At 35.2% G+C, this 13546-nt stretch overlaps 1 protein-coding gene across 6 annotated transcripts in view; it reads right to left on the bottom strand.

The window, feature by feature from the left end:
* The window catches only part of Lola (longitudinals lacking), a 51077-nt gene that overhangs the window by 27626 nt on the left and 9905 nt on the right, over positions 1-13546 (bottom strand). The window contains exons 7-10 of one of the 6 annotated variants that reach the window (XM_064137804.1): positions 3953-4102; positions 2207-2344; positions 763-991; positions 649-670 (exon numbers count right to left, since the gene is read on the bottom strand). The exons of the other annotated variants lie outside the window; for them this stretch is intronic. Of the exons in view, the coding sequence (XP_063993874.1) occupies positions 664-670; positions 763-991; positions 2207-2344; positions 3953-4102 (524 nt within the window). The 3' untranslated portion in view covers positions 649-663. Of the gene's footprint in view, positions 1-648; positions 671-762; positions 992-2206; positions 2345-3952; positions 4103-13546 lie in introns of those variants that run through there. 6 annotated transcript variants of the gene reach the window in all.

The following is a 13546-nucleotide window of genomic DNA, read 5'->3' as shown; positions in this document are numbered from 1 at the left end:
TATACAACAAATATTAACAACAATTTAATGCTCCCACAGATTGATATTAATGTCCTGACCCTCGAGGGCTAGAAAAATCGATTAATCTCGATTAATCTCGATTAATCTCAATTTATCTCAATTTATCTCGATTAATCTCGATTTATCACTTCACTATTACGAATTTTTCATGCCATCAAAGGTCTGTTGATGTGATCGAGTGACACCTGAGGGTCCCAACTGGATGTCGAAGTGCCTGAAAAGGGTAGACATTGGTGATCTGGAACGTAGGGACCTGGAGACCACAAAAATCCAGGATTTGGACGTGAACATCGTGTCATAAAATGGCGCTCGTTCTTCTCAAATCATTTTTATTATTCACAAAATAATGAATTCTGTCAATAGTCTGTGGTACCAGAAGACAATACGGTTTCTCCAGCATGTCCAGCTACTCCAGGGAACTATTTGTTTCAATGTCAACTAAGTTGGTCATAATCTTCACTGAACCCCTTCAACAATTACGAACACGAAAAAATTCCAGGAAATTTTCTTCTCCAGAAAATTAGAAGTTAAAAAAAAATATAAAATCATTTACAAATTTTCCTGAACGTTCCCTCCAACATCATCATCCTCGAGAGCAATGAGACCTTCACCAGAGACACCTGATTCACCTGATTCACCTCTTCAGGAACTAAATCCCCCAGAAATACAATTTTAATAAATAAATTCTCTCAATTAAATTAACATTCAACAAAATATCGTTTCGTCAATAAAATAATCTACATCTCCTTCAGGAGTTGGTCCCCAAGGTCGATGCACCGGACCTCCAGGCCCTCGTGTGCCCTCCGGATATGTGAATACGTATTACACCTCACGTGTGTCACAAAATGACAATAAAAGCACTGGAACCGCTTCCTTTTACCGCAGCTGAATTTCTGATGTCTCCAAAGGCATCGCCGATGTTTGTACGATTTACCGCACACCAGGCAGTGCCACCCAGGTGCCAGGACGTCTGAAAGCACATACAACAGGGGCTAAATTAATATTTCAACTCACTCCACCTGGGGATCGAGATATGTAGACGTTGAAGATCGATTATTGTACCGTGGATATCTCGAAATGGAAGGGAAATAGCAATATTTTTATTGCAATGGAGTGATACAACGAATATTAACAACAATTCAATTTCCTACAGGTTGATATTAATGTTCTGAATCTTGAAGGCTAGAAAAATCGATTAATCTCGATTTATCTCGATTAATCTTGATTTATCTCGATTTATTTCAATTAATCTCGATTTATCTCGATTTATCTCGATTAATCTCAAATAATCGCGATTTGTCTCAATTAATTTCGATTAATCTTGATTTATATAAATTAATCTCGATTTATCTCGAACAATTTCGATTAATCTCGATTTATATAAATTAATCTTGATTTATCTCGAATAATCTCGATTTATTTCAATTAATCTCGATTAATCTCAAATAATCTCGATTTATCTCAATTAATCTCGATTTATCTGGCTTTATCTCGATTAATCTCGATTTATATAAATTAAACTCGATTAATCTCGATTTATTTCAATTAATCTCGAATAATCTCGATTTATCTCGAATAATCTCGATTTATTTCAATTAATCTCGATTTATCTCAATTAATTTCGATTTATCTCGATTAATCTCGATTTATCTCGAATAATCTCGATTAATCTCGATTTATCTCGATTAATTTCAATTAATCTCGATTTATCTCGAATAATCTCGATTAATCTCGATTGATCTCGATTAGTATCGATTTATCTCGATTAATATCGATTTATCTCGATATGTATCGATTAATCTCGATTTATCACTTCCCTATTAACATTAAAAACAAACTCCTAATTTAATTGTAACCCTGGGAGGTGGCTCGATCCAACAGGTCACATCTTCAATACACATCATCACACATCACAGATCAATTAATCAATCAATCGAGTCAATCAACTCATTTTTACAAATTAATACTTCAACTCACTCCACCTCGGGATCATCAGGAACTACCAGGAGATGGGATTCTCAGTCCAGTGACACTTTCTTTCGTGGAATGTGACTTTAATTAATTTATCAGACTTCTACAAAGTAAACACGCAAACCAGGATGACGAAGGCGAATGTGACGGTAAGTGTTGGTTCGTTGCTTTGATCTTGATCCACAGTAAGGACACTTGAATCGTGGCTCCTTACCGCACTCGTACTTCAGGTGACGTGACATGTTGTTTGCTGCTGTGTAATTTCTACCGCAACGTGGACAGGGAAAGTGACCTCGACGATATCGCGTCCTTCTGTCGGTTAATGACCAGTGATTGACTGAAAAATCGTAATCTGGAATTTGAAGAGAAGGTACGTCAGGGTAGTTGGCGAAATGGGGTGGGGGGGGGGGGGGGGGGTGGTGTCTATGACAAGCAGGCGAACGATAATGCAAATAAGACGATAATTAGCGATAATTAATTAATTTATTTTTTTTTTAGGGGATTTTAGGGACTTCTGACTGTTGGGGGAGTTGGGGAAGGGGGGGGAGCTCCTGGTGGTGCCTGGGGGGCTGGTCTTCGATGTCCTGGGGGTGGAGGGGGTGGGGAGGGGGTTGAATGAGACGAAAGTGAAAATTTTATAAATTTTATTTTGTTTTGAGAGTTGATGTCACAAAATTGGTTTTGATTGTTTAGAAATATTTGGGGAATAGTTGGGGAATAGTTGGGGGGGGATGGGATTAGTTTGGGGGGGGGGGGGTGTTGCATAAATATGGGATGTTGTTAAGGGGGATGGGGGATTTTGCGGGGTTTTGGGAGATTTTTAAATAATTAGTAGTCGGGGTGGAAAAGTGTTTGTCAGGTGTTTTTGGCATCTTCTTTTGGCAGTTGGATTTCACCAGTTCTTTGGTTCTGAGACGATGAGGTTCGTGGAAGTGTTCGGGGGATAGGAAAACGAGAAATGTCAACTGCAGTTTTCAAAAATTCAGGATTTTAGTAAATTTTTTTGGAAAATTTCATCATTTTTTTGTAAAAATTGTCAATTTAGTGGCGAAATTTCCTAATTTTTTTTGGTAAAATTTCCTCATTTCTTTTTATAAAATTTGCTTTTTTGTTGCAAAATTTTCTTATTTTTTTTGCAAATTTTCCCCATTTTTTGTTGCAAAATTTCCTAATTTGTTGCAAAATTCCCTCATTTTCTTTACAAAATTTCCTAATTTGTTGCAAAATTCCCTCATTTTTATTTGTAAAATTTCCTAATTTGTTGCAAAATTCCCTCATTTTTATTTGCAAAATTTCCTCATTTTATTTACAAAATTTCCCAATTTGTTGCAAAATTTCCTCTTTTTTTATAAAATTCCCTCTTTTTTTCGCAAAATGTCCTCATTTTTTTTTGCAAAATTTCTTAGTTTGTTGCAAAATTCCGTCATTTTTGTTTGCAAAATTTCTTCATTTTTTTTTTGCAAAATCTCCTAATTTGTTGCAAAATTTCCTAATTTGGTGTAAAACGTCCGCGTTTTTCTTTGCAAAATTTCCTCACTTTTTGCAAAATTTCCTCATTTTTTGCCAAATTTCTCATTTTCTTTAAAAAATTTCCTAATTTATCACAAAATCTCCTCACTTTTGTTTGCAAAACTTCTCATCTTCTCTAAAAAATTTCCTAATTCATTGCAAAAATCCCTAATTCACTGCAAAAATCCCTAATTCACTGCAAAAATCCCTAATTCACTGCAAAAATCCCTAATTCACTGCAAAAATCCCTAATTCATTCCAAAACTTCCCCAATATTTTTCTCCAAAACAAATTCCCTGATCTCTAATTTCAAACTACAGTTGACACCTCATAATTATCCTCCACATTAACATCATCCCCGAAGACTATTTAGCCACCGTCCCACCATGAATATTGAGGATGTGCTGCTTGAGATGATCCGGACGACAGAAGTACTTTCCGCACAACGTACAGGTGAAGGTGTAACGTGATCCGAGTCCACCGCACTCGTACCTCGAGTGACGAGTCAGAGACGAACGAGACCGATATCCACGTCCACACATGACACACCTGAAACGCAGCTCACCAGGTGAACCAACGCCCTCGACACCCCCAGGACTCGCTGTAATCACACGGAGGAATCTTTTACCAGTTTTATAAGTTATCGCGTCGTCCTGTCACCTCATTGTTAACGAACAATTATCGCCGAAAGCACGTTTTTTCTTGATGACAATGAATCCACGATAAACAAAAGCTAATTAGAGCAGCCCAACGATAATAATTAGCTCCCAACTGAGCTCATTACCCTGCACTTGACGAAAACCCCTTGAAATAGGTCAGAAATGAAGTGATAAAACGGTTCAATTAATTAAAATGTTAATTAATTGATTAAAATTTGATCTAAAAATATTTTTTTTTGTGAAAATCTGATTTTTTTTTGGGAAAATTTGGAATTTTTCAGGTGGAAATCGGTTATTTTGCAGCAAAAGATCGAAGAAAAATTTGTAATTTGTTGATATTTTATAAATAAATTTAATGGGGAAATTAACCCGCTTTAATTGACTTTAATTGTCATTAACGATTGGTAATTGTTTATGACAGCGACAGGAGTTGACGAGGGGCATAAACAATTAACAAATGTCGTTACGAGGAATTAAATCGTTCTATGAGTGTACGATAATTAATTAAAGCTTTAAAAAATATTCTGACTCTGCACTAATTAATATTTTTAATGAACAAAATTCGGAATTTTTATTTGATAATTGTTATTAAAATTGAAGGATTTTCCCTGCGGCGACAGAAAAAAGTATAAAAATTAAGGAGCGAAGCAATAAAAACGGTTTAATTAATTAAATTCAATTAATTGAGAAAATATTTTTGTGTTTTTATAGAAAAAATCTGAATATTTTTGCGAAAAATTGCAAATTTTCCTCGAAAAAATGGCAGTTATTTTGCAACAAAGTCTAATAAAAATTTCTATTTGTTTAAAATTTTTTATCTCAGTTTTGTTCATATTTTATAATGAATTAATTTTTAAAAAACGATAACGCAAATTAAACCGATTTAATCCACTCATTTAATCATCATTAACGATTGTTAATTGTTTACAACAGCGACAACAGTTGTCGAACGACATAAACAATTAACAAACGTTACGAGTAATTAAATAATTCTATTAGTGCCCCATAATTATTAAATTAAAGCTTTAAAAAATATTCTGACTCTGCACTAATTAATAATTTCATTAAAAAACCCCAGAACTTCAATAATTATTATCAAACCCTAAATAATCTTCAACAAACGTATAAAACAATCAAATCAAAATTTCCCAAAATATTTTCACATTTTTACAATAAAATTTTCTTCAACAAAATCGCAATTATTTCCAACCACAAAAATTTTAATTTCCTCCCATTTCCCCTCTAATTAACAATGACATAAATCAACAATTGTCAATTGTTTACGACACTCCCCACTTCTCCCCCGACACAAACAATTACCAACAAAATCCCTCACCACTCCCCCAGAATTATTTATTTAAAGATTTAAAATATATTCTGACCCTTCACTAATTAATAATTTCAATTAAAAACCCCAGAACTTCAATAATTATTATCAGACCCTAAATAATCTTCAACAAACGTATAAAACAATCAAATCAAAATTTCCCAAAATATTTTCATTTTTACAATAAAATTTTCTTCAACAAAATCGCAAAATCTCCCAAAAATTTTAATTTCCTCCTATTTCCCCCCTAATTAACCCCACAATAAACAATACCATAAATCAACAATTGTCAATTGTTTACGACACTCCCCAGCACTAGTCGAACGACATAAACAAGTACCAACAAAATCCCTCACACCTCCCCCCAGAATTATTTATTTAAATCTTCAGAATATTCTCCCACCCTAATTACCCCTCAATTAACTCTCTCTGATCGTCCCCTAAATTCTAAAACCCAAAAAATTCTGTGCAGAGTCTCAAATAAATCAAGCTGTTATTTACATGCTGTTCCCAACAATAAAAAAATATCAACAACTTTCACATTAGTCAATTTATTTATACAAATTAACGATTCCACCCCCGTAGAAGATGCCTCCGTGTCCTCTCCACCCCCATCACTCACACCCCATTCACACAAGGCTGGTGACAACAAAATAAATGACCCAAAATTTTCATTTATTTATTTATTAATTAATAAATGTCCATCTGAACGATGCGATGCTACTCTACCACTCACAATTAATCCCACCATCCAACCGATCATTCCATCAATTAAATCACCCAAATGACTATCGTTTCCAAAATTTATACAGGACTCTGACGTCCTTGACCGTGAGCTGATTGCGTAGCTGGACAAGTGGCGTTGACGATGGGGTAGATTGATTATCACCAGCGAGACACTCGGTGATATGTCGTATCAAGCCACCACGATATTTGTAGCTTCTTCCACAGCTCGGACAAACGAGCCTTCGATAATCAGCCATTGGATGATTAATGACAGGATCCCTGGTACCGCCAGCTGGAAGCATCCACCAGTAACAAAATCACCCCCAGGATAATTCCAACTACTCCAACAAAATAAAGTCTCCAACAAATAATTTAACAGAAAAAAAAAACCCGACAATTTATTATATACCAAACCCCCCATTTTACTCTCAAAACCTTTAATTATCTCAATTAAAAAAAATTACCAATTAAACAGAAAAGCCCGAGGTCCATCAGCAAAGATCAGACAACAAACATTTCTGAAAAATAAAACGTAAAATAAAAATCAATTCAAAAGAATTGAATTGACTTCCAGACGATGGACGACCTTCTGATCTTTGCTGGTGGACATCCAGGGGGATTCCCCCGTTAGTAATCTCTGATGAATCGACAAAAACGTCTAGCCAATGAAAAAAAAATGCTCAACGACCTCCAGTCGATGTTCCCATGTTAGAAGCGATGAACCTGAAAAGCTGGGGGAGGTAAATATCTGAAGAATAAAATCAAAGTCTCTTGACAAAATCAATTTATTCAATAAATCATCTCCGTCAATCCTCGTGTCGATCTCCAGTTGACTCCAGTCGATTCGAAAAAATTACAAATAATTGAATCGATTGAAAAAGCTCATCCCCCACCTGCAGCTCACCCCCACCCCCTCAAAAATCCTTTTTTTCATCAAAAAAAATCAAAAAAAAATCGAAAAAAATCAAAAAAAAATTTTAAAAAATCGAAAAAAATCAAAAAAAAAATTGAAAAAAAATGTTAATGACATCCCCCAGAGCTGCAGGTAATCATCTACTTGCTGACTTTGAATCCATGTACGTTGATCATGTGCAAAGTCATCGTGGATGTGTAATAAACTTTGTATGGACACATGGTACACTTAATGGTGGGTTCCTTGCCACATTCAACCCTCTGATGACGTCGTAGTGAGCTGTACCTTTTGTAAATGCGACCGCACCGATTGCAGACGAGATTAGGTATATCCCACACACGTGGGGCTGAAAAAAGCAACTGGATGTGATTTTTCAGACCCCAAAACATCCCCCAAAGGGAACAATCGTGTGCTAAAATTCCCCAGAACCCCCTAATTCCCTCAAATATTTCAAAAATTTAATCAAATTATTGACACAAAGGACAACTGGATATTTATTCAGCGTTTCGCAAGTGAATATCACATGTTAAAAATTCAATAAACAATTTTTTTAAATTTATTTAACATAATTACATGGGATACAATAATAATTTTATGGTACAAACTCCCCCCACTCGCGAATCACGAATAAATTGTGTCGTTTAAAAAATGATAAACAATTTAAATTAACAAAATCATTGATGAACATCACTGCAACTCATGCCTGATTAACTATTTAATAACTTTAATGAATAATTTATGAAATATTAACGATAATTGTGGTTGAAAGACAAGAAAAAACCTCATATTCAATATCATGATAATAATAATCGACTCAATCGGCTTCGTCTGTTCATTAATACGATATAAAATGGCCGACAGGATATTGTTAATTAAAAAAAATTGTCATTCAGCTGAATTTGGAGGTACACAACACCTTGCGCAACGTCTCATACAACTACGAAAAGTGTGTGTTAACCAAAAACAGCAAAATTTTATTTTCCAACGACTAAAGAGGACTTTAATCCCCCGAGAACTCTACATCACGACGTAAACAAAACTCAGTTAATAAAAAAATGCAAAAAATAACAATTAATAAAGTGATTATGGTACGTTACATTTGACGTGACGTAGAGTTCTCGGATGTAATGACGATATCGTTGACAGCATCATCTCCAGGGACATCGGAATAATCTCCAACTGGTGCGACGTCGATATCTCGTGGTAAAATAATCGAATCTCCAGTGATTGTGGCATCATCTCCATCAGCTGACACCAGTCGACAAAGAATTGGAACGCCAAAAGGGGGTAAAATTGTCAATTGCACATCATCACAGTCACACAAAACGTCGAACTACATAACGAGGTACACGATATCATCGTCAGGTACTGGATAATTAGTTTAATAATAATTTTCACCAGGAGTTGATCGTGAAAAACGAGAGATAATGAGTGAATCGTCGATTGCTCTGGCCATGAGAAAATGACGACAACATATTTATCAGTTATTTTTCATCGATCGATCGTGGAGTACAATTATTGATTATTTATTGATTGGATTCACACTCACAGTCATCCAGGGGGTGATTTATCGATCATCTGGTGGAGGCTGAAAGGTAATTACAACATTTGGCAGCAGAAATACGTGAAATTTCACCAAATTTTGAGGTTAGGTTTGAGGAACTGGGGAATTGGACGACAACTGGAGGTTAATTATCAATATTTAATTTCAATAATGATAATAATGCATCCTGAGCGCCGATACAACGCTCAAGAAATTAATACTTACGATCTTTGTTAATTACCTTTTGTTAATTTTTAGTTTTTTTTTCTTTGGCGATTTGATTCCTCGACAAAATCTTCTTATTTTCGTGTCATTGACTGATAAATTCTGTTGGAGCACCAGCTGAAAGGGTAATTTCATCGTAATAATTTCACTATCGAGCCCCAGAGGGCGAAAAATATACCAAAAGCTGAAATATTTAAACAATTGGGGATGAAACACGTGAGATATTTAAACAATTGTGGATGAAACACGTGAAATATTCGCGATTTCAACTGAAAAATGTTAAAATTAATGAAATCGAGGTTTGGAGTTACAAATTGTTGACCTGAAAAATGTTCAAAAGGTCCAGAAACACTTAATTATTAATAAATTAATTGTTTAATTCATCTGTTGTTCAAAATTAAGCAAAACATTGAATGAAAAGGCATTCAATGTGCCATCAAACTTTGACATCAGAGAATTGACTGTTAAATGTTAAAAAATCTGAAAAAAATGATGAATTCTTTGTTCGATTGATCTGATGCCCAAAATTCTGATCGATCATCGAATAAAATGGGATTCGATGGGACTTCGAGCTTTGACATCAGATAATCGAAGATAAATATTTAATAAAACTGTCAGGAGCTTCACATGACACCATAAAATACATAAAAAATCATTATCCAGATGTAATAAGTCCCCTCGTCATTTAATTAACGAACGAATCCTTATTCTAAACAATTTATCACCAGAAATCATCAACATAATCAACTGAAACCTTTACCCTGTTACCAATACATTACCAACTCCATGAAGACAGCGATGACCCCCTCGAGGTCTGAGAAGACTAAAAAAATCAGTCTTCCCATCCCCTCGAGGCTCTCGACGACGTCATCCCCCATTTTTCACACTTGAACGTCTCGATTATCCCCTCGACACGACCCAAAACCTCCCCGAGAACAAAAAGCAATTCTCGAGGTGATTGAAGGTGAAGCCCTCCCCCAGAGGAACTGGAGATCAAGACCCTCAAGTGTTGCAAATGGCCGACGACTCCAGGTGTAAATCCTCTTCATAAATCTTCTGAATCATCCAGAGGTACACAAAAATCTCAATAAACACTTCTCAGCAGCAAAACTAACCTAAAAAATCTCGTGTTCTCGTGACCTCTTTGTCTTTGTCGTTCGTTAAAAAGCCCCTGAGGAAGAGATTTGCGCCAAAAAAATGCTGCATCAACCTCTGGAGCCCAAACAAAGAGCTGAATCAACCTCCCACGAGCCCAGACAAAGAGCCTCCAGCAGAATGTGGGATAAAACAATTGAAATATCAAAAATCCTTTGTTCAGTGAGAAGACCTTAAGGCGAAGCCTCAAGTGTCGACAACGACATTCTCAAGTGAAAAAATATTCATTCACTCACACAAATGAGTTCATAATTATCTTCGACAATTTCCTAACCTCATTCACACCCTTAAAATGCATAAACAATTGAATAAACATGAGTTAAACAATAAAATAATCAAAGTGAAGTGATATTTCATCGACGAGTCAAGACCACATTCGTATTACCAATGACTGTGATACGTTGACCCCAGGTTGAAACGTCAATTTCAATTTGTTATTAATAAATATCACGAGATGTTAAACATTTTCATAAATATCACGAGATAATAAACATTTTCATAAATAAATATCACGAGATATCAAACATTTCCATAAAAATCATCAATAATTGCACATAAAATACCACATTATCATGTAAATAATCATAACAATCACCTGTATACCTTTTTTTTACCAGTTACCTCTCGATGACTCGACGAAGATGACCCAGGAGGTGATTAACCTGTTCACAAAAGGTGAACATACGTTAAAACCTCGAAAAACTCGACGAAAGTTGTTCTGAACTCAAGTCAAACGCAAAATACATTCGACAAAAGTCTCTTCTCTCTTCATTCTTCTCTCTTCTGACTCCAGGACTTCACTCCAAGCCCCGACGACACGAGAAAATGTCCCGATCGTCGAGACCGAGTGACATCAGCATTCGTCTTCATAAATAAATAATCTTCTGTCCTAAACACTCGGAATATCCAATAAAATACACAAAATACATTGAATATAATGATAATAATGAATATGACATGATACACAAGTGACAAGAGTGAAAAAAAAAATTATTGTGATGATAACAATAACAATATCGTCATAATTATAACATCATAACGTCTTAATCGTTCATTAAAATTATTGAGGTTAAATGTTCTTATTTTTTAATCATTGATTTGTAACAATTTACCATAATTAAAGGTCAATAAATAATGTTTTTTGCTCCCATTCATGTACATATGTGATTAACCATATGTAATTATCATTATCAGGTATATAATAAAGTGAATCGAGTTAATCAAACATTTGATGTAATGCGTTACGAACAAATAAGCGAGTTATGTACACGTGGGTTAGTGAAAAATAATGTTTTTCATATAAACAATATATCACTGAGTGTACATCACGTACGACTCACAAAATTTCATTAAATAATTATAACAATAAATAATTATCGTCGGATTAATATGAAAAATTAGGAATTTTGGGAGTCGTACACACGTACACTTGAAGATGAGTTAATAAATAAATAAATAATTACACTACCGAAGGAAGCGTTACATGCAAGACGAATTACGAAAATAATAATGGCACAACGTAGTGAACAATCGATACTCCGATAATAATCAATAAATCAATGTTATTCACACAATTAATAAACAAATAAAACGTACGATCGATCGACCCTTGGAAAACACGTAAATAAAGCCCGATTATTTTTAAATAAATACAGAATGCAATTGTGTAGATGTTAAAGTGATAGTGTGAAGGCTTTCCCCACGTGCTACTGGGAAAACTGAAGAATGAAAAATCATCCCCGAGCAGTAACAATCCCTCGAACAATTTATTAATTAAATAATTGAAGAGAGAATCGATCGTACGCACCAGACGTCTAAAATAACAACAAATAATGTATTAAAAAAAATTTTTTTTGTGTGAAAAACATGTCAATATCAATCAGACGTATCACTTCGTTAATAATTTTCAACTACGTTTTGATAATTAACTACCAACAGGAAATTAAAAAAAAATAAAATAAACACGAACACGACTACGAGAGGTGGTTTCTTGTTTCTTTCTGGGATTAATTGTTTTTTTTTTCTTGGGGGGGTGGGTGAGGGGGGGAAAAATTAATGGCGATGACGATGAACGAGGAGGATGACAGAATGACAGTCATCGGCCTTTTTCACTGTATCGCATTATCACAACATGTAAATTGATATTATCAATTCTACGAACTGTCAACAACGTGGCACAACATCGGTCGTAATAAATAAATAATAAATGAAATAATTCAGTGAAATAATTTAAATAAAATTTGTCAAATGAATTAAGGGCACTGACGAAGCTAGAAATAATCGTCTCCTTTATTTGACTCATTACCGAAATTAATTAATGATTATTTTACTGTTAAATTCAAGGTAACAAGTCTCTGAGGGTGTAAACAACGACCGGTCTATCAATGCGTGCGAATACCGAATAAAATATATTTTTTAAAATCAAATAAACTAATTAATCCGCGATATTAAGCCGTGAGATAAAAAAAAAAAAACGGCTGTCGATGAGATCTAATTATTTAATTATTTTTACTGCTGTTAATTCCGGGTTTTAACGACCGCATTGACAGAGAGATCGCCCCCTCTCTCTCCCAAATTACCTGGAGTGAATCATCCCACGTTGGACAGCCCCCGGTTGGCCATCAAATTTCAAAATGTCGGCGGAAGGGATTAAAAAATATTTTTTTCTAATTTTTTAAAAAAATTTTCTAATTTTTCTAATTTTTTTTTCTAATTTTTTTTTTTCGATTATAAAAATTCTGGTGCCATCTGCGAGACATCCGGGGACTTTGCATCTGCCACCGACAGCTGTAGTCGCTAGGCAGATGCAAACTCACCCTCATTAGCCTCATCCACCACCATCTGCTGATGAATTTACCAAAAATTTGATAATATCATACGATTAATTACATTTTTCACGAATATCGTTTCAATCTTATTGATAAGTCAAGCCAATAACAATTACGCAACAGTCGCTGGGGTAATCAGTGAGGTTCATCGGCCTCTGGGAATTAATCTGGGTCATCGTAATTGGCTTTCTATCTTTCTCTCGACAGTTGTCCTATCGAAATTGTATTTATTTTCATTCTCACGCTCTGACTATTCCCCGGATTCGTTACGAGACGATTTCTACTCTCACATTTTACTGATGAAACGAAATTGTGCGTTGAAATGACCCCCCTTTACCCCCCTGGGGGGGTCCGTGAGACGAGTGAATGGGTCCCAAGGCCATCGACATTTCGTGGAAGTCACCACGAAAATTCCCCAGGTCCCCCCCACCCTTTTTTTGCAAATTATTTCTTTTTATTTCTGAAGTGTCTCGACACATCCGGAGAAATTGATTTAATGTGGGGACTGGGGAAGTTTCTCAAGAGCTTCGACGAGGGGGTGAAGGGGGGGGGGCGGTATCGTCGAGTGATAGGAGAGAGAGGTATTTGTACGTTGAAAGGCCGAGATATAATTTTTTAAGAATTAATTAACTCGACCTTTCACCACAAATGTATTTAATGAATGAAAAT

This window comes from Diachasmimorpha longicaudata, chromosome 19 (genome assembly GCF_034640455.1).
Source record: "Diachasmimorpha longicaudata isolate KC_UGA_2023 chromosome 19, iyDiaLong2, whole genome shotgun sequence".
NCBI classification, from domain to species: Eukaryota; Metazoa; Arthropoda; class Insecta; order Hymenoptera; family Braconidae; genus Diachasmimorpha; species Diachasmimorpha longicaudata.
This window is presented reverse-complemented; position numbering and strand designations above follow the sequence as displayed.